Consider the following 21,285-nt stretch of genomic DNA (forward strand, 5'->3'; position numbering starts at 1 on the left):
ATCAGTGATTCTATTAAGAAAGTGTGGCATCTGTGATAGATAGTACAAGTACTGGCTATGTGACCTACAGCTGACTTCATTCATTTGTCATTCCACCCAGTCCAGAAGGCTGTAGAAACCAATGAATAAGTTGTTATCACGTCCCTTAACTTCTAGAAAGGCTTCAGCACAATTCCACACATAAACTACTAACAGATTAGACATCTATTAGGACTGAAGTGAAAGTACCACTACTTGTGCCTCAGGGATGTGTGATACAGCATTTATTATTCATAGTATTTATATATATGAGGGTCACTCCAAAAGAAATGCACACTATTTTTGTGAAAATACAGTTTTCTTTCTGCGTGTGTGGAAGTTTTACAGTGTGTAGATACATCCTTCCCACTTGTTTTCAAATTTAGTTCAACCTGTTCCCGTGAGTGGCACCATCACAGCATGTCTTCAAGATGGCTGCTACACTTGACATTCGTCATAAGCAACATGCTGTCATAGAATTCATGTGCTGTGAAAATAAGACAGTGGGAAACATCCACAAGAGGTTGAAAAAGGTATATGGAGATGCTGCTGTCGATTGCAGTACAGTTAGTTGGTGAGCAAGCAGGTTACGTGATGAAAGCGGGCACAGCAATATTGAGGATTGTCCTCACAGTGGCAGGCCTCTTGCTTGTAAACATCATGGCAAGTGGAACCACCATAAATTCTGTTGCATATGTGATGACATTGAAGAAACTTCAAGCTTGACTGATTCGTGTTCAACCACATCGGCAAAAGCAGGATGCTTTGCTGTTGCATGACAACGCTCGGCCACATGTCAGTAAAGAAACCACGGAAATGATCACAAAACTCAGATGGACAACACTGAAACACCTGCCTTACAGTCCTGATGTGACTCCATGTGACTATCATGTCTTTGGGAAACTGAAAGACTCTCTTTGTGGATCAAGGTTTGAAGATGATGACTCCCTTGTGCATGCTGCCAAACAGTGGCTCTAGCAGGTTGGTCCAGAATTTTACTGTGCAGGTATACAGGTGCTGGTTCCAAGATGGCATAAGGCAGTTGAGAGGGATGGAAATTATGTGGAGAAATGAAATATTGTTCCTAAAGGATGTATCTGCACACTGTAAAACCTTCAAACATGTAGAATAAAAGATGGATTTGTAAAAAAATAGTGTGCATTTCTTTTGGAGTGACCCTCGTAAATGACCTAGTGGACATATGATATCAGTGAGATTCCTTAGACTGTGTTTAAGCTGAACTTTCTGTTTTCTTTCTCCAAATTGTGCTAGTTCATCAGTACAGCGAGAAAGTGATTGTGGAACTTTGAAGGAATGTAGAAAAACGAGTAACATCCTGAACTATTAGGTGTGCTCAGATAGTGCTATAGGGAACATACTGCTTGTAAAAGGCAGGTGATTCTGATTAAGTCTCAGTTCAGAACAAATTATTCACTTGCAACAATTTGTTTCATTACTGCTTAGATATCATCAAAAGTTAGTACCAAAACCTTCAAAATAATTTCAGTCATTATGTCTCAGGTAATTTAACACAGTTCTGTATTGTAACTGATTTAGTCTTGAAAGAAAGAGTTAGAATGCACGCTTTATACTTACATTTTTGTATAATTACTAAGTTCCATGGGAAGCTGAAAATAAAATTGGTAAAAAATTAATATCAAAAACTTTATTCACCTTTGAACATTTTAAATTTCAATCTGCCTTGTCCAAGAGATAGTTAAATACCTAAGTGAATGACAATAAGTACAAAAAATTAGTATGAAATAGATACATAAATTAAGATATGGTTACATAATTCAGTCTGTGGTTTATCCTTAGTTCATTAACATAAAAACATAGATAACTCCTAGAATGCTTGAGTAAATTAACAACTTTTACTTCTCATCCATTTTGCAACTCTAGTTTTAAATCTATTTACTGAAGCTGTGTAGGCACTTTCACAATACTTGCTGAAGTATAAAAACCTAAGATATTTGTAGCTATTACAAGTATATGACAACATTATGAAAGTCTCTGTTAGCCTAGCATATGGCACGTAAATTTAATGTTGCAAACTGACATCCTTATTTTATACTTATTTCTGTTGCTTTTAACAAACGCAAAGCATTTACATACTCTTATGTGCAAAAAATAACTTCCACATGATGTGTCACTGCCAAGTAATATAGCTTGAAGGAACTTGAACCATACATAACAAGAACTGGTACAATATGGTAAATAAGGTAACTGAAATAAATGTGAAATGTGATTGACAGGAATGACACTTTTATTCAAAGAAAATAACTGCACTGGAGTCATTGCAATTTATAATGGTCCCCTGGACAATCCAAAAGGTGGAAGACAGTTCTTAATAGAGTACATGACCACAATGGATGCCAATGCATTCTCTGTAATGTACTCCCATGCTGGCCACAAGGTTGGTGAGGAGTTTGTGTAGTTGGGCATTCCATTCCTCTGCCAGCACCACTGACAACTGCTTAGTGGTTATTGGTGCATGTGGACATGCTGCAGTATGTCTCCCCAATTCATCCTACACATACTCAATGTGATTTTAGCGGGGGAATGGGAAGGCCAATCTGTTCACCAAGTATGTTCTCTCCTGCACAGTTAAATGCAGTTGGAGATTGTCATCCACAAAAATGAAGTCAGGGTTGAATGATAAAGGAGTATAGTAATGTGGACCACTGAGTGTGCCATGTTCAAAGATTTGGAGATCAGTACACCCATGTAACATCAAGCTTCCCCACCACAACACTTGGACCACCAAAACAGTCATGTTCAACAATGTTTCTGGGTGCATTACACGTTGCTACCTCTTGCCATATGGAGTTACATAATGCACCTAGGAACATTTTTGAAAACGATCATTTTGGCAGTCCAGATGTCACTTTGTGATGAGGCATAATTTCGCCTGGATGTACTGACCTCTGAATCTTTGAACATAGTGTACTCACCAGTCACGATTGTGTCACTGTACTGCTTCCTCATGTGCATATTTTCATGGGTGCATTTGACCTTGACTTCATTTTTATGGATGACAGTGCATGATTGCATCTAACTGTATGGGTGGAGGAGCTCTTGGAACTAGGAGGTATTTGACGAATAGATTGGCCTGCCCGTTCCCCCAACTTAAATTCCACAGAACATGTGTGGTATGCAGCGAGGAGATGTATTGCAGCATGTCCGCATGCACCAATGACCATCCAGCATTTCTCAACTCTGCTGGTGGAGAAATGTAATGTCCTACTATAAGAACTTCTTACCATCTTTGTGGTTACATGGTAGCACATTACAGAGCATGCATTGCCACCTAAGGTGATCACACAAGCTATTAAGAATCATATCCCACCTTTAATAATGTCCAGAGGGCCATCATAAATCATTGTATTGTGACTTCAGTGAATTGTTGTCTTTGAATAAAAGTGTCATATCTGTTAGTCTCATTGCATATCTCTTTCAGTTACTTTCTGTACTATACTGTGGTAGTCCTTTCTTATGTATGGTCCAAGTTTCATTGAACTATGCATCTCGGCAGTGACACATCATGCAGAAGTTACTATCATAATTAAGTTTTGCACACAGGTGTCTAAATGGACTAGGTACTGTCATATTCATTTGTCTGAAATAATACCTACATGATTTACATGCTCTAGGTGCTGTGATGCACCTGATAGCTTTCTACTATCACATCAACACAAACTTCAAACCTACAGAATTATCTTGTGAATTATGAATTGTGGTTTATTAGTCTCATAATGTACATAATCTAAATCATTTGATTCAGGTACAGGGGACACGTCAAAATTTTGGTGAAGTTTTACCATATACATCCAACATTTGATTTTAACAAATGGTACCATAAAAATAATACAATATAAAAATACACATATAATAAAAAAACTAACACTTAATTACAAGAACTGATTTTAACAAATGGTATCATAATAATAATACAATTTTGTTACACATACAATAAAAGACTAACAATTAATTACCCCTTGCTCAAATTATCATGTCATCCTCCATGAATTCTTCTACTGAATGGTAGCATTTCTCCCACAGAATCTGCTGTAGCCTTATTTTTAGACTCTCTGGCTTCATATTAAATATATTTTTGCCCATTAGCTTGTTATATATTGTCATCCCTATATACTGTGGAGTTCGTGCATATAATTTAAAATGGTGTGTGGATAACATAAAATTATTTTTATTTCTTGTGTTGTATGTGTGGTTAAAATGATTTTCCTCAAATAATTTTTGTCTGCTGTGTACAAGGATTATAATTTCATAAATGTATATGGAGGGAACTGTTAGGATTTGCAGGTTCCGAAATAATGGGCAACAAGATTCTGTTTGTTGTGCACTACACATGTATCTTATAATTTTCTTTTGCAGTTTCAGTATTCGAGATACACTACTTGAATTTCCACAGAAAATGATACCATACCTAATGACAGATTCAAAATAACTATGATATGCTATTTTTCGTGTACTCATGTCAGTAGAGTTTGCTAGTATTTGCATTTCAAATGCCAAGCTGTTTAGTTTATTTGATAGGAACTCAATATGTTTACTCTAGTTTAAGTTGTTGTCCACATTTAGTCCTAGGAATTTGACTGTGTTAACTTCTTCCATAGGATTATTGTGATGATGTATTTTAAGATCTACACATTTCAAATGTTTGGTTTTGAAATGTACCATATTGGTTTTTGCAATGTTCAGTTTCAAGCCATTTAACTGGAACCAGTTTTCTAGAGCACCCATTGTGTTCACAATGGAGCTCTGAATTTTTTCTGCATCATCTTCAATTGAAACAGAAGTATCGTCCACAAACAGAACTGATGGGGAATTTATATTGATATCCCATAGTTCCAATGGAAGTGGGAGAATAAGAAATATGCATATATATTAGTTACTTACTAATGCAGACAGACCACATGTACCAGTCTGTCACATACTTTTACAGCATTAATACCCCAGCTGTGTTGGCCTATGGGAAATTTTGGTAGTGTGATTGTTTTATTATCATGACTGGAATGATTCAGACTGAATACAATGCCTTTAGTTTTACTGTCTTTATCTGTAATACATTAACCTGAAACCAACTGATATATTTCTTCATCGGCACCATCATTCTGTGTTGCACATTTTTAAGGATGGTATCACATGTGATTAGTATTTTGTGATTTCAGTGTAGCACAGTGTAGATGACACAATTGTAAGTAAATCTTTTACATCAATAATGAACAGGATAGATCCAAGAATCTATCTGTGAGGTACACTGTTTGTAACTACTTTTTATGTTCATTAGATGCTTGCTGTTGCTTAAGAAGGGCTGAATTCTCTCCTACTCAAAAGTACTGAAGTTTTCTGACAAAATCATTATGGGATACTAGTATCACATCAATTGCTTTTCTTATATCAAAAAGTGCTGCAAAGATTATATATTTATTTTAAAAATAAATGCATTTGCCACCACTTTTCAACTGGTTTGACTGTTGACAGGCTGGATCTCTGAGGAGGTAAGTATATTTGTAAATTCAAAATACTTTCTTAGCTGCTTATACTTCCTGTATTCTAAATTTTTTATATTATAGGCGTAAGTGAAATAGGTTAATAGTTATCCAGAGATGCTACATCTTCTGTCTTATAAACTGATAGAACTATAGATATTTTGAAACATTGTAGATAATTGTCTTCATTTAATATTTTACAAATTAGCTTAGTCAATGGAAGTAAAATTTATTTTCTTATGTATTTAATAAGATAATTTGAGGAACCATGGTAATCCTGTAATATAGAATTTCTGAGCTTAGCAAATGACCATTTGACTTACATTCTCCACACACAAATCAAGTGAAAGCTGTCTGTTAGTTTGTTTTTTAGTCCTGACAGTAGTGTCTCTGCCTTACTTCTATCTTCTATGTTGGTATCAGTTGACTGTGACTAGGAAATGTGCATTTAGAATGTTAGGTACAATTGGTATCTGATGGATTTCATTGTCATCCAATTTAACTTTGCAAATATTCACAGAGTTCAGTATGTATACGCCATTTCCTTTGCATTTTGCTACTTTAACTTCAGGCATTTAAATCTTTGCCCCTTTCACATACATTTCCTTGTCATCATTGGTACGCTTTGACCCTTAAGGGATTACCATCATTATTATTATTTTATTCTGATGTGAGGTACATCATTTCTTGTAGATTTTGTATGTTAGTATAGTGACTTTAATTTTATGTTTCCTTGTAATATTTAGGACAACATGCATTAAAATTTTCAGTTAACAAGCCCAAGAATTTTTTGTTCATTTATGATACCTGCATTATAAGTCATAATATTTTCCCTATTTAATTGGGTTCTTCTGCTTTTACGGCCTGATTGGACCACTTCAGTCAATCATTTCTGGTCCTCTTCTTTGGTATTTTCCCCTTCCGAGTGGCCCAGTATCTCTTCATTCGTTCCGATGCTTTTTGTCGTTCCTTATCTGTAAATACCCTTTTCATTGTATGTCGTTTGTCAATTTTTGGTTAAAATCTTATTTCTGTATCCCTCAACTTCTTTAAATTTGGCGTTTTGTTCTGCAAATCATCCAGAGTTATTTCCAGTTCTTCCATATCCTCTCTTATTTCCTTAAGCCATCCTCCTTGTTGTTTCAAATTCCAGAGTTTCTCAATAATTTTCCTTGATAATCTGGTTTCTGGTGTCCTCAGAATGTGACCACAAAAAGAGATCCTTTTCTTTCGTATGGGCTCCAGTTCTCTGTATACCACTTCATTTGGAACTATCCGCCATTGCCCAGCTTTTTGATATTTCTTATTTATGCATGTTTAATTGGGTTCATTATGTTTAACAATTAGTTTATGCTTAAATCATTAACCAGTCTCCTAGTTTTTCCAAATTTGCTATATGCACAGTTTGACTATAGCAAGTTGTGTTTTGTTAAAAAGAAAATTTGTATTACACTATCCAGGTACCCTAACTGCCATGTAGAATTTTTGTTTGTGTAATAAAAGTTAAGAAATCTTAATGTATTTAGCAGATAGTTGACATTTTACTCTTAAATATATTATCCATATTGATATCATCAAATATTAATACTCTACAGTCTTTATGTTTAAGCAGCAAGAGTATCAGCTTCTTCAGCAGTTTTACAAATGATACAAAGCAGTTGGAATATCTTTTCTTGGTAGCCTTGTATCTGCAGCTTCTAATTTTACCTTTATGGATAGAATCACACTTCTCTTAACTTCAGCAGATGCACTACCATTCTATACAGTCATACTACCACTGAAATTAAAGTGATCCAATGAGCATGGAAGTTTGTTGACTTTATGCCTAGATACTGCATATTAATATACAAAGTGCTTTGGGTTATCTGCTTGAAATAATTTGCTTAGTTGTCCCTGTTTTTTCTTAATTTAACTACAATACATTATGTGTGGAGACAATTAGACTCTAAATTACTACCTTACTTCTCTGTTTGGAATGTAATGTTCAACAGATTGTACTTGCTAAATTGATTTTTTGAGGGTATGGAGGCTAGTTAAACATACATTAGATTCTTTTCATGTAGTGATAATTTTTACATTAACACTGATTTCTTACCTCTGCTGGGGTAGTGTCAGGTTTCTTTTCCAAGGCCTTAGAATAATCTGATTGTAAAAATGCAGTACAAATTTTTCTGATGTTTTTCAAGCATTCTTCCTCATAATCAGTAATTACAGAGAGCTGTTTTATGTAGAAATCTGCTGGATTGAAAGAGTCTGGGCACATGTACCCTAATCTGTAAAGAAATACATGAATTTAGTTAGTGAAGCATGTGTACTGATGGTAATGAGCCATTATTACACATTAGATGGTACAACATGCACAGACAAATACAGCAAAAATTACAAAAAGATATCTTAGATTCATTTAGAAACTAAGATTCCTTTGCGCTATTTACAGAAACATTTTTTGAAATATATACAGAAATTGTTGAGTTATGTTTCAGTACATTCACCATTGGTATTTAAATAATAGTTATACTGTGATATCAATTTTTATATTCTTTTATCATAAATGTCTACAACCTTGAATTGTGATAAACATCTGCATCTCCTGTGAAGATGTTGAGTAGACAGAAAATTTCTGTAAGTGTTAGAGAAAATCAAAATCTGTTGGAAGAAGAACAGCACTTTAGGCTGGAAGGGGTAAAGAACATCTCCTGGCATATTTGGAAATGATCAATAAGTTATATATTGAGGATTATTATTGCTGAACTGTTTATACTTAATTCTTCATACTTCTATACAGTTTTGACAAAGAGATTGAAAGCAGTATTTTTGAGAGATGCATGGCCAGTTTTTCCCTTTACATGCTTTGTTTGTTGTACACATTTTGTGAGCCTCATTTCACTATCTTCTTATTCCTTTCATAGTATTTATGTTCATGTTTCAGGCATATGATCTTATGTACTTACACTGCGATGATCTCATTTGTACAATTCTCCTTTGTAAGTTTTTGGCACAACTGGTAATCACCTTTTGTAAATTGATATTTTTGCTCACATTTAGCATTTGTGTAACTATTATATTTACTTACATTTAAAGCACAAAATCCTTTGGTGGAAATTTTTCTGAAGCACTAGTGTTCTATCTTGAATTTCACAGTTAATCACAGTTTACTCCTCTCACCACTACATATATGAGTGATATAGATATTAGTGTCAGTGATGGTGAGAAACAGCTGAAATTTCTAAAAGTAAACAATGCTGCAGGACCCAATGGAATTCCTTCAAAATTCTACACTGGTGTCCAAAATTAAAGCAACAAACCACTATTTTCCCATCCTATGCATGATATAATCACACAAACTGTCAGCAGATGTCTGTATCATCATGTTCTATACTACGGAAGATAGTATTCCAGTCAACAGACAACCATGCCAACCATGATGTTGGGGCACCTATCAAATGGGGTAGTGTTTGCTGGGTAATCCCACAGTCATAATCCCTGTGTGCACAGTCACAGATGGTGCAGTATGGCACAGAGGAGACACCTACCGGACACTCTGCAATGGAGGGCTATAGGAAGAATGGAAGCAGGACAGTCTCAAACTGATATGGCCCAATGGCTTAATGTGAATCATTCTGTTATTTCTCAGATACATCTATAGTTTACAGAGATCAAAACTGTGTCCCAGAGACCAGGGCATGGTTGAGAGGGGCATTATTTGGCTGTAAGGGCACAATGATACCACCTTAGTACTACACAGCAACTGGCATTTTACCTCACACCACCCACTTGACATGTTGTATCAAGGCAAAATGGTGCATGCAAGACTTTGACATAGTAGCCTTTATTGTCAGAGATCTGCTGTATGTGTACCTTTGACACATCTTCACAGAAGGAACGTTTATAGTGGAGTTGTCAACATGCCATCTGGATGGTTGAACAGAAGGCCAACATTCTTTTCACAGATGGGTCCCAATTTGGTGTTGTGAGTGATTCTCAATGGATTTGCATCTGGAGGGAACATGGAAATAATTTTGGGACCCAAACTTTGTGCAAAGATACCGATATCGAGGAGCATCCTTAATGGTATGGGCACGGATTATGCTAGCCACTCTAACATCTCTTGGCAAGGTTTGATTGCTACCAGGTATTGTGATGAAATCTTGTGACCTCATGTACAGTTGTTGTAAGGTGCTGTGGGCTCAGACTTCATACTGAAGAAGAATAATGCTTGACCTCATACAGCATGGGTGGTTGATATTTTCTTGGAAATCAAAGATATTGTGTTACTGGCATGGTCTGATTGCTCTCCTGATTTGACTCCCATAGCTGTGTCATGTCAGCATCCACCAACCACTCTCCAAGACTTGTGAGCAGCTCTGCAAGAAGAATTGACCTTATTGCCTCAACATAAGACTGATGACATCATATACAGTATGCTCTTTTGTTGTCAGACCTGTACTGCTGCCAGAGGTGGTCACACTGCATATCAAGCTGATTAACCAGTCGTGGTAAAGTGTGTTCAAACCAGTTAAGTTGGAAAAAATGAAGAACATTTTGTCCTACCATTGTGCATATTGCCATTGTTTACGTTCTGTATTCTTTAAATTGTTTCTGCATTGATATCACCTTTTTATAGTGTTTTGTGGCAGAATAAAAGCAACCTTGCAAAATTTCTACTGTAGCTTTAATTTTGGACACCAGTGTATATGGAATTTGCAGCTGAGTTATCTCCCATTTTAACAATAATAAACCCCAGATCTCTCAAATAAAAAACTATGCCCAGTGATTGGAAGGAAGCACAAATCAAAATCAAGAATAACAAAGATAGCGGAAGTGATCCACAAAACTACTGCCAAATCTCATCTTTTGTAGAACCTTAGAACATATTCGGAGCTAAAATATAATGAACTATTTGAAACAGACTGCTCCACTCTATATCAATGAGCCTGGAATCTGAAAACATCAGTCGCACCAAATCCAACTTGCACTTTTTTCACATGGCAGCCTGGTAGCCATGGATCAAGAAATCAGGTGGATACAGTATTTTTTGACTTGCAAAAAGTGTGTCACTCAGTGCCCCACTAATGTTTGTGACTGGATAGGAGATTTCTAGCAAATGATAAACAGAAGAAGATGTAACTCCAGGCATGCTCTAGGAAAGTGTATGGGACCTTTGTTGTTTATGTTGTATGTTAATGATGTGCAAACAATAATAGTAAACTCAAGCATTTTTGTGGATGATACAATTAACTATGATGAAATAATATCCCAAAAATGCTGTACAGATACCCAGTCAGATCTTAATAAGATTAAAATGTGGTGAAAAGCCTGACAATTTTGTTTTAAATTTTCAGGAATGTAAAATTGTATGCTTCACAAAACACAGAAAATTAGTAGCCTTTGACTGTAGCATCAGTGAGTCACAATTGAAATCAGTCAAGTCACACAAATACCTGGATGTGACAATTCATAGGTTATGAGATGGAATGATCACATAATTTCAATTGTAGGTAAGGCAGTTAGCAAACTTTGGTTCACTGGCAAGATACTGGAAAACATTCAGTCTACAGATTGACTTCATTTTTTCCAGAAGACTGCATTACATCTTAAAATATTGCTCAAATGTGTGGGAAGCATACCAAATAGGACTAACAGATGGATGTTCAATGTACACAAAGAAAGCAGCATGACTGGTGATAGGTTTGTTTCATCAATGGGAGAGCATCACAGAGATGCCTAAAAAAACTGATATGACAGATGCTTAGTACAGATGCAAACTACCCCAAGAGAATCTACTTACAGTGTTTCAAGAACCAACTTTAAGTGATAAGTGCAGAATATTCTTCAGATTCTTGCCTATCACTCCCACAGGGACTGTGAAGACAAGATTAGACTAAGTTCAGCAAACATATGGCTTTTAAGAAGTCCTTCTCTTTGCACCATATATACAACTGGAACAGGAAGAAACCCTAGCATGTGGTTGTGCTGCTATACACTTAACACTGCTGAGATGATCTTTATGTATGGAAGGGCACTTCACTACAATCCCTCACTACAGATGTTGTCATATGCTATAGGGTAGCCTATAAAGAAAACATATTTTTTCTTTCTTCTTAAATCGGTTTCTAAATAAGGAATTAAGGACAGGACATGATCATTTTAGTTATAATTGGGGTGGAATCTAACTCATTGCACTAGAGTTAGTGCATCAGTTGCCAGTCTTGTTCTGTACAATATCAATACTGTAGTTCAAACAATGGGAATGTGATGGAGATCAGTGCCATTGGTTTGTAGCTTTGTGGAAGGTCTGGGTCTCTTCCCTGCTTTGAGCATTACAGTAATTTCAGTTTTCCTGAAGATTGACTATAGTCTGTTCCCATTCCAACATGCAGCTATAAAAAGAAGCAATCCAGCATTTAGTGGCAGATCCACAGTATTTGAGTATTTGTGTAGTTCCTCAAATATCCCTTCAGACCTTGCAGCCTTTCCATTTCAAAGGAAAGTTTCTGAACATCTACATCAATACTTCGCAACCCATCTGATGGTATCTCATGAAGGGTACTTCCAGAACCAGTAACTGATCATCCCTGCCCTGTTCCATTTGTGAGTGGTGTGTGGAAAGAATGATTGTCAGTTAACCTCTGTATTAGCACTAATGACACAAATTTTCATGCTATGATCATTTTGTGAGCTGTATGAAGGATGAGTAATATGTTGTCCAACTTTTCATGGAACATTCTCTTTTGGAATTTTGATAGTCAACCTTTTCATAATGTGCAATGCCTCTTAGCAACATCTTCCACTGGACTTTGTTAAGAATCTCTGTAATGCTCTCATTCTGACTAAATGACCCTTTGATGAAATGTGCTGCACTTTGCTGGATCTTCTGCATCTCTTCTATTAACCCTATTTGGCATGGGTATCAGACAGATGAGCAGTATCAACAATCAGTCAGACAAATGTTTTATAAGCCACTTCTATCATGGATGAGTTACATTTCCTTAAGATTCTCCCTATGAATCTCAGACTAGCATCTGCTTTTCCTGCTGTTTGTTTTATGTGGTCAATTCATTTAAGGTCACTTTGGAAGGTTACTGATAAATACTTTACAGTATATACTGTGTTCAGCAATTTGTTGTCAATAGTACAGTTGTACAGCAGTGGATTTCTCCTCCTACATATGCACAATGTGTTACATTTATTTATGTTCAGGGTCAACTGCCAATCCCTGCACCATTCATCAATGCACTGCAGGTCCAGGTCCTCCTACAAACCAATACAGTCTTCTGGCATTACAACCTTCTTATAGATAACTGCATCATCTGCAAACAGCCTTATGGCCATTATCTACCAGATCATTTACATATATTGTAAACAGAAATAGCCCAAACACACTTCCTTGGGATATTCCTGAAATTACCTTTACATCTGTCAGTTCTGTTCTGTTAAGCGTGATGTGTTTAGTTTTTATCAGCAAATAACTTTTAAATCCAGTTAAAAATCTGGTCCAATAATCAGTAAGCTCATACTTTTTTACCAAATGCCTTCCTGAAGTCAAGAACATGGCATCAACCTGAGTGCCGCTGTCTACACTGCTGTAATGTGCTGCATATCATGAGAAATAGAGCAAGCTGAATTGTGTGAGATCTTTGTGTTTGTGGAATCCATGTTGATTTTACTAGAGGAGATTTCTTTCTGCAAAAGCTTCATAATATATTAACATAAAACATGTTTCAGAATTCGATAGTAGACTGATGTCAGTGATAAAGGCCTACAATTATGAGTGTCTTTCCTGCAATTCTTCTTGAAAATAGGAATGACCTATGCTTTTTTCCACTTGCTAGATACCCTTAACTGCTCTGGAGACTCATAATAAACTGGTACTAGAAGGGAAGTAAGTTGTTTCAAGTAATCTTTGTAGAATCCTATAGGAATATTGTCTAGTCCAGAAGCCTTTTCACTACTAACCAACAGCACCAAGAAGTGCACAAAGAGGAACGTATCTTGGTGGAACAACAGCCTGGAAACACAGAGGAAACAGGTATGAAGACTGTTTAACCTTGCGAGAAGGAAAGGACAATGGGCAGAATATTGGGAGGCTCTTGTCAAATACAATCTTGCAACCAAGCAAGCAAAGCAGGCGTCCTGGAAGGTATTCTGTGAGGAGGTAGAGGGTATGGCTGTTCAGACCTGACCTCACAAAATCCTCACTATGATACCTACTAATCCAGAAGGAACTTTAAGGAAAGAGGATGGGGAGTATACAAGGGCAGCACATGAAATGCTGGGACTACTCCTCAAGACTCATTTTCCTCAATGTACTCTGACAGACAACATAGACCAGGATGAGATCCCCGTAAGGTATCGGTTTTCAGGTATTTCAAGAGAGAACTGTGAATCTGCCAGAGAATGTGTTGACCATAGTAAAATCCAGCGGTTGGTGGGAACATTCCAACCATTCAAGTCAAATGGTCCAACTGGAATTTTTCCAGTGCTCCTGCAACAAGGGCAGGAGTGAATTTAATATGATTCCTATGCAGATTATTGAGGGTTATCCTAGCAGTAGGAATCCTTCCTAATGTCTGGGGGGCAGTGAAGTTTGTCTTCATTCCAAATCCAGGGAGAATTGAGAAAAACTGCTCAGTGTGCATGCACCAACATGCATACCAACCAGGAAAACAGTGTGAAACAGCACTCCACCAACTTGGTGGGAAGGTGGAGAAAGCACTACACTTTCAGGAAATAACCCTCTGCATCTTCATGGACTTTGAAGGGGCTTTTAGCAACATGACCTTCAAATCCATGATTAAGGGAGCAGAGGTGCATGGCTTGGAGACCACCATTTGCAGGAGGATTAGAGCCAGGCTTAGTGGTAGAAAGGTAGAAGCCACCATGATGCTAGGAAAAATGATAATCCACACCACCAGAGGCTGTCCACAAGGAGGGGCCCTGTCTCCTCTAGTGCAGAACCTTGTAGTGAATGCACTCATTGTAGAATTAAACTCTAGACAGTATTTTTTTTCAGAGATATGGAAACAAACTTGTTGTAGTAATACTTCGCAAATTTTCAAATACAGTCATAGCTAGGGCACAAGGAGCATTGAATATTGTGCAAAACTGGTGCAGGAAACAGGATCTAAGGATCAATCCTAAGAAGGCTGTTGTAGTACCATTTACGAGGAATCAGATCCAACACACATATTGGAATCTTGAGCTTCTCAATGAAACTCTATCAGTGAAGGGGATAGTGAAATATCTAGGGAGAACCTTGGATGAGAAACTTTTGCGGACCCCTCATGTAAGGAGCACCGGTTCCAAGGCAAAAGGTACTCTAATGAGTACCAGGAGAGCTTGTGGTAAAAACTGGGGCTTAAGCTCCAAGAGGATGTACTGGATACACACCATAGTAGTAAGACCTGTAATCATTTATGGAGCTACAGTGTGGTGAAAAAAGGTAGAGCAGCAGGCAGCTGCTAAGTAGCTTGCTAAGGTGCAGAGATTGGCCTGCTTAGCCATTACAGGTGGAATTAGCAACACACCCACTGCTGGGATGGGAACCATGCTGGACATGCCCCCATTACACCTGTGGGTAAAGATGGAGGCAGCAGCTGGAGCACAGAGGTTAAAGACTGACAAAAACTGGAACTCACTAGGGTATCCAGGATCTCACACTAAAATACTGAGTGAGGTAGACATAGATATGGTTGGGGAAATCCCAGCCAACTATGTAATAACTCCCAGCTGCTTCAATAAGCCTTTCAATGTAGTAATTGGAAGTAGAGAGCTCTGGGAGAACAAATTTTGACATCATACTGGGGACATAGTCTGGGTCACTGATGGTTCAAAAACAGACCAAGGTGTTGGGGCTGGGGTATACAGAGTGTAGCCAAGGCTAGAAAATGCAATCTCTCTAGGGAAGATGGCCACAGTGGTTCAAGCAGAAATATCTGTTATCAAGGTGTGTGAGAATTTGCGGAGGTGCTACAGAGGTCATTGCAATTTCATTTATTCAGACATCCAAGCAGCTCTGAAAGCACTGGCAGCCTCTGCAACAAGATCAAAGATCATGGCAGAATACCACAAAGTCCTTGTGGAGCTAGGGGAATACAGTAGGGTAAGCCTATTGTGGGTCCCTGGTCACTCAGGAATTAGTGGTAATGAGTAAGCCAATAGGTTGGTCAGGATAGGGGCAATGACACCATTTATTGGACTGAATCCTATCCTGACAACCACCAAAGTGATGATAAAAATAAAACTATGAAACTGGACAAGGAGACCGCACATAGAAAATTGGACTAAGGTCCAAAGGCAAAAACTTGGCAATGTATTGATGTTGAAGCCATGTTCTAAGAGAAGTCTCTCAATCCCGGGCTTGAACAGGAGAGAAATGAAACTCTTGGTTGGACTATTGACAGGCCATGGGAATTTCAAAAAACACCTACATCTATTGGGGATAATAGAAGACCCCAAATGTAGGATATGTGATGTGGCAAGGGAACTGCATCACAGTTGATCTTTAAATGCAAGGCATTGGAGATTAAAAGATACAGAATATTTGGATCAACAGACTTGAAGAAATTCTGTCTAGCAAAGCACTGGTAAAAGATCTCCTTGCACTGTTCAAGGGCATTGGGTGGCTTTACTAGAGACACAAGGAATGATACTGCATAATAAGCTCTGTTTCGGTGCAGGCAGCAGCGGGCTTGATCAATGTTGTTTTTGCTTCCCTGATAAAATCAAATGAAACCAGCTGTAGTTGCTTTTGTATTCTGTGATCAGTTATCTCAATATCTGCCATTTCAGCATTCATTTGATGATTAAAGGGAGGGTTTGTATTATGATTTTTCATGGTGAAACAATTTTGGAAGATTGAATTCTGTATTCTGTTTCGGCACTGGTATGGACACTGTGTGCTGAACAGATGATTTCAAACCTATTACTGATTCCACATAAGACCAAAACCTCTTTGTTGGCAAATTTGCACTTTTCAAATTATTGATCACTTATCTCATTGTCACTTCTTCTAGCTTTTGTTTGACATTTACATTTTGATGTCTCTTAAATTTGTGATGAAGCTCTCTTTGGTTATGGAGAAGTTTTCTAATGGCTATAAAAACCCTGGTGTGCCTTTCCCTTCCCTTTAACACCTTGCACAGAATGTCCTTGTCTGAGACATAGTGAACAATAATTTCTAATTCCCTCCAGTTGTGTTCTATATCTTCATCCTCAGCACCAAATATTTTGTTCTGACTACTAAGATACTCAGCAATTTGTATCCTGTCACTCTTGTAAAGCAAAACCATATTCCTACCTTTCTTAACAGTCCTTGTAACACCTGCAGTCACTGATTCTACCAGTGACCTATGATCACTGATGCCTCCTCTGTGTTAGCTGGTTTGAAAATTTCAGGTCTGTTTATCACTAGAAGGTCTAAGACATTACCTTGATGAGCTGGTTATCTGCTTGAAGTAATTTGTGGGAAAAAAATTCAGAACAATATCACATGAATCCTTGTCTCTGGCACAAGTTTTGATTGCATATCTTTCCCACTCTATACTTGGAAACTTGCAGTACCCCCCCCCCCCCCTTGACAGTAGAATAATTAGGAAACCTACTCACAAAATTCTGCAAGTACTCTGTGAAGTGGTGTAGCACTACATCATCTGATACAGATGATGTATGAAAGCATCTAGTTACCATTTTTGACCCATTTTTAATGCTTAATTCACATTTAGAATCAATAATAGCCTCACCAGATATTACCAAATTCACTACTGCGGTAAATACACTACCACCATTGATGCCTAACCAATTCTTACCATAAACATTCCAATGTGAATTATGATTTCATTGCTGTTCACTTCCAGTCTCAACCAACTTTCTGTTCCTAACATTATCTGAGCATTATTACTATTTTAATAAATGATATTAATTCTAGACCTTCCCAAGGATGCTCCAGCTGTTTACTATCATCATATTAAACCTTTCTATTTCTGATCTGTGAGTATGAATTTCACTTTGAACAATGTCACTGATCTGTCTTCAGTTTCAGCAGCCAATTCATCAGTGATCCCAAGTGGATGAACCTGAGAACCCCCATGTTCACATCATATGTACTCTGTCACCCTATTAATTGCTTCCTACATACAGTTCTATTAAGAGGGACCCTAAAACTCTCCACCCAATAGTGGAGGTCAAGAAATTTGCAAACAATACCATAGCAGAATCATCTGATTCTTTGGTTTAGACCTTCCATTCTGCTGTAAGTCAGACACCTTCAATTAGCCCTGAGTATGATGTTACAAGTAGCGAACTTAGCCTGCGTTCTGTGTGTGATGGTGGCTTTCTACAACAGTTCAGACATCCACCAAAAGGAACCAATGACGGCCTCAGAACCCAAGTGGAAAGCATCATTCATGCCAAAATCAGACACAATTTGCAGCCAATTGTACCCACAGTGCTCGACAGCCACCAGCGGAGCCTGCTCCACAGCCACTGGTGGAGCCTGATTCACATCTCATGTGAGACTCCCAGCAAACATACCAAGTGCACACTGGCATTCTTTCCCAAACTGCCTACTATTTCCCTGGTAGGCTTACATTGAAGCATATCCACCCTCTGCAATTGTGTGGACTGGGCAGTAAAATCAGCCAAAAAGAAAATTCTTTTTAATGGTGACAGTAAACAAAAGGACAAACAGCCGCACAAGTAGATATTTTCAGAACCAGAGAGAGCTTCCTTTGTCAGACAAAAGAGAGGAAATAGTCCTAGGCGTAAAGCCATTCATGAATTTTTAGCGAAATTCATCCTCAGCCACAGGTAAAGAAAGAAATAGTTGAACACAATGAGAAGGAAAGTAACAAAAAATTTCTAGAAATAGATGAGATCTGAAAATGTGGAAACTAAGAAGTAGCTGGTAGCAGAGGGATATGGTTAGGACACACTAAAAACAGAGGTCTAGATTTTAAAAAATTGGCATAATATAGTGAAAGGCAGCAGGTAACATTCAAGAAGAAATTATGATGGAATGGAAGGACAAATACTTTTTAACATGTTAAAAACATGTTTGCTGCCTAACATTAATGAAGAGTGCTCAGTTTGACCCAACAATATGTCCAGCAAGTTTAATGAATATACTCTTATGTTGATACAACTGTGTTGTTTTTCAAACCTGTCAGCTCCACAATAGTGTATTTTTTCTTGTTTATTTCTTGCTTTGTAGACTATGATACATTTTGATCACTTCCCTGATGAACTAATTCTTTTCAGTGCACTAGAGTAAATTGTAGTCAGTTTTTTTAGAGTAGTTTACATCATGTATTTCTGTTCAACCAATCTCCTTATTCAGTATGTTATCAACATCCATTTTTGTGTACCATGTATAATAAATTCTCTTTTTTCCTAAATTTTCTAGAATATATCATATTTTTCTCCCATAAACATTTTACTTCAACTGCACTTCGGAGCACATATGTTAGCGTCAGTCATTTTTGTGTACCATATATAATAAATTTACTTTTTTCCTTTCTTAATGCCTGATTTTTCTTGAAAATGGTAGTCACTACTCATCATACAGGGGAGATGCTGAGTTGCAGATAGTCATAACAAAAAGACTTTCAGCCAACAAGCCTTTTATCTTAAATAGACAACATACACACACAAACACACTCACACAAATACACACATATGACTGCAATCTATGGTTGCTGAGGTCTCAGCAACCAGACTGCAGTCATGTGTGTGTGTGTGTGTGTGTGTGTGTGTGTTTCCAAAAAAGGCCTCAATGGCGAAAAGCTCACTTCTGACAGTCTTTTTGTTGTGCCTATCTACGACTCAACATCTCCGCTTTAGGATGAGGAGAAACTATCCTTTTCGTAATATTGTTACATTACATCTTGGATTTTCCTTTGTGGATTTTTCTTGAATGTGATGGATTTTTCTTTTTCTCCAGTAAACATATTATTCCAACTACACTGCAGAAAACTTGATAAAACCAACCTTTTAAAAAATTCAGCTGCTTCAGAAAGAGTTCCTTGAAATGCAACTCTCCCTTCTGCCAGGAGTATTAAGTGATCAAAGAATCTGAATACTTCTGAAGAAGGCTGATGGACAGAACAGATAACTATCTTGCCTCTTGCTGCAAGAGATTTCAGCTTCTGTATCATTAGTTGAGCATTGTAGCTGTCAAGCCCAGTGGTAGGTTCATCACAAAGAAGTATAGGTGGATCTGTTAACAACTTGAAACAATGCCAATTTAAGTTTAAAAAACTAATTTCACATTGTTACTGAATGACCATTATCATTTTAAATAGCAAAATAATTTAAACAGTTATCAAATTTGTAACACCTCAAAAAGGGTAAAACTGTAGAAATGCTTAGGTTACAGAAGAAGCACCAATACGGGCAACAATATAACCACAAATAAATATCTGCTTTTCTTTCATCCTACATATTGATAACAAGAAAAATAGTATATACTGAGATATACAGGGTGTTACAGAAAGGTACGGCCAAACTTTCAGGAAATATTCCTCACACACAAACAAAGAAAAGATGTTATGTGGACATGTGTCTGGAAACGCTTAATTTCCATGTTAGAGCTCATTTTAGTTTCGTCAGTATGTGGTGTACTTCCTCGATTCACCACCAGTTGGCCCAATTGAAGGAAGGTAATGTTGACTTCGGTGCTTGTGTTGAGACGTGACTCATTGTTCTGCAGTACTAACATCAAGCACATCAGTACGTAGCATCAACAGGTTAGTGTTCATCACGAACGTGGTTTTGCAGTCAGTGCATTGTTTACAAATGTGGAGTTGGCAGATGCCCATTTGATGTATGGATTATCATGGGGCAATAGCTCTGGCACGGTACGTTTGTATTGAGACAGATTTCCAGAATGAAGGTGTCCCAACAGGAAGACATTCGAAGCAATTGATTGGCATCTTAGGGAGCACGGAACATTCCATCCTATGATTTGCAACTGGGGAAGACCTAGAACGACGAGGACACCTGCAATGGACGAGGCAATTCTTCGTGCAGTTGACGATAACCCTAATGTCAGCGTCAGAGAAGTTGCTGCTGTACAAGGTAACGTTGACCACTTCACTGTATGGAGAGTGCTACGGGAGAACCAGTTGTTTCCGTACCATGTACAGCGCGCACAGGCACTATCAGCAGTTGATTGGCCTCCATGGGTACACTTCTGCGAATGGTTCATCCAACAATGTGTCAATCCTCATTTCCGTGCAAATGTTCTCTTTATGGATGAGGCTTCATTCCAACGTGATCAAATTGTAAATTTTCACGATCAACATGTGTGGGCTGACGAGAATCCACATGCAATTGTGCAATCACATCATCAACACTGATTTTCTGTCAATGTTTGTGCAGGCATTGTTGGTGATGTCTTGATTGGGCCCCATGTTCTTCCACCTACGCTCAATGGAGCATGTTATCATGATTTCATACGGGATACTCTACCTGTGCTGCTAGAACATGTGCCTTTACAAGTACGACACAACATGTGGTTCATGCATGATGGAACTCCTGCACATTTCAGTCAAATTGTTCGTACGCTTCTCAACAACAGATTCGGTGACCGATGGATTGGTAGAGGCAGACCAATTCCATGCCCTCCATGCTCTTCTGACCTCAACCCTCTTGACTTTCATTTATGGGGGCCTTTGAAAGCTCTTGTCTACACAACACCGGCACCAAATGTAGAGACTCTTCGTGCTTGTATTGTGGACGGCTGCGATACAATATG

The 21,285-nt window shown here is 37.8% G+C and overlaps 1 protein-coding gene across 1 annotated transcript in view; it reads right to left on the reverse strand.

Annotated features, from left to right (window-relative positions):
• Positions 1–21,285, reverse strand: part of LOC124796127 (protein scarlet-like) — a 98,239-nt gene that overhangs the window by 58,370 nt on the left and 18,584 nt on the right. Inside the window, exons 6-8 of the mRNA XM_047260218.1 lie at positions 19,518–19,756; positions 7,627–7,804; positions 1,615–1,646 (exon numbers count right to left, since the gene is read on the reverse strand). Of these exons, the coding sequence (XP_047116174.1) occupies positions 1,615–1,646; positions 7,627–7,804; positions 19,518–19,756 (449 nt within the window). The remainder of the gene's footprint in view (positions 1–1,614; positions 1,647–7,626; positions 7,805–19,517; positions 19,757–21,285) is intronic.

The sequence above is a fragment of the Schistocerca piceifrons genome, chromosome 4 (assembly GCF_021461385.2).
Source record: "Schistocerca piceifrons isolate TAMUIC-IGC-003096 chromosome 4, iqSchPice1.1, whole genome shotgun sequence".
Taxonomy (NCBI): domain Eukaryota; kingdom Metazoa; phylum Arthropoda; class Insecta; order Orthoptera; family Acrididae; genus Schistocerca; species Schistocerca piceifrons.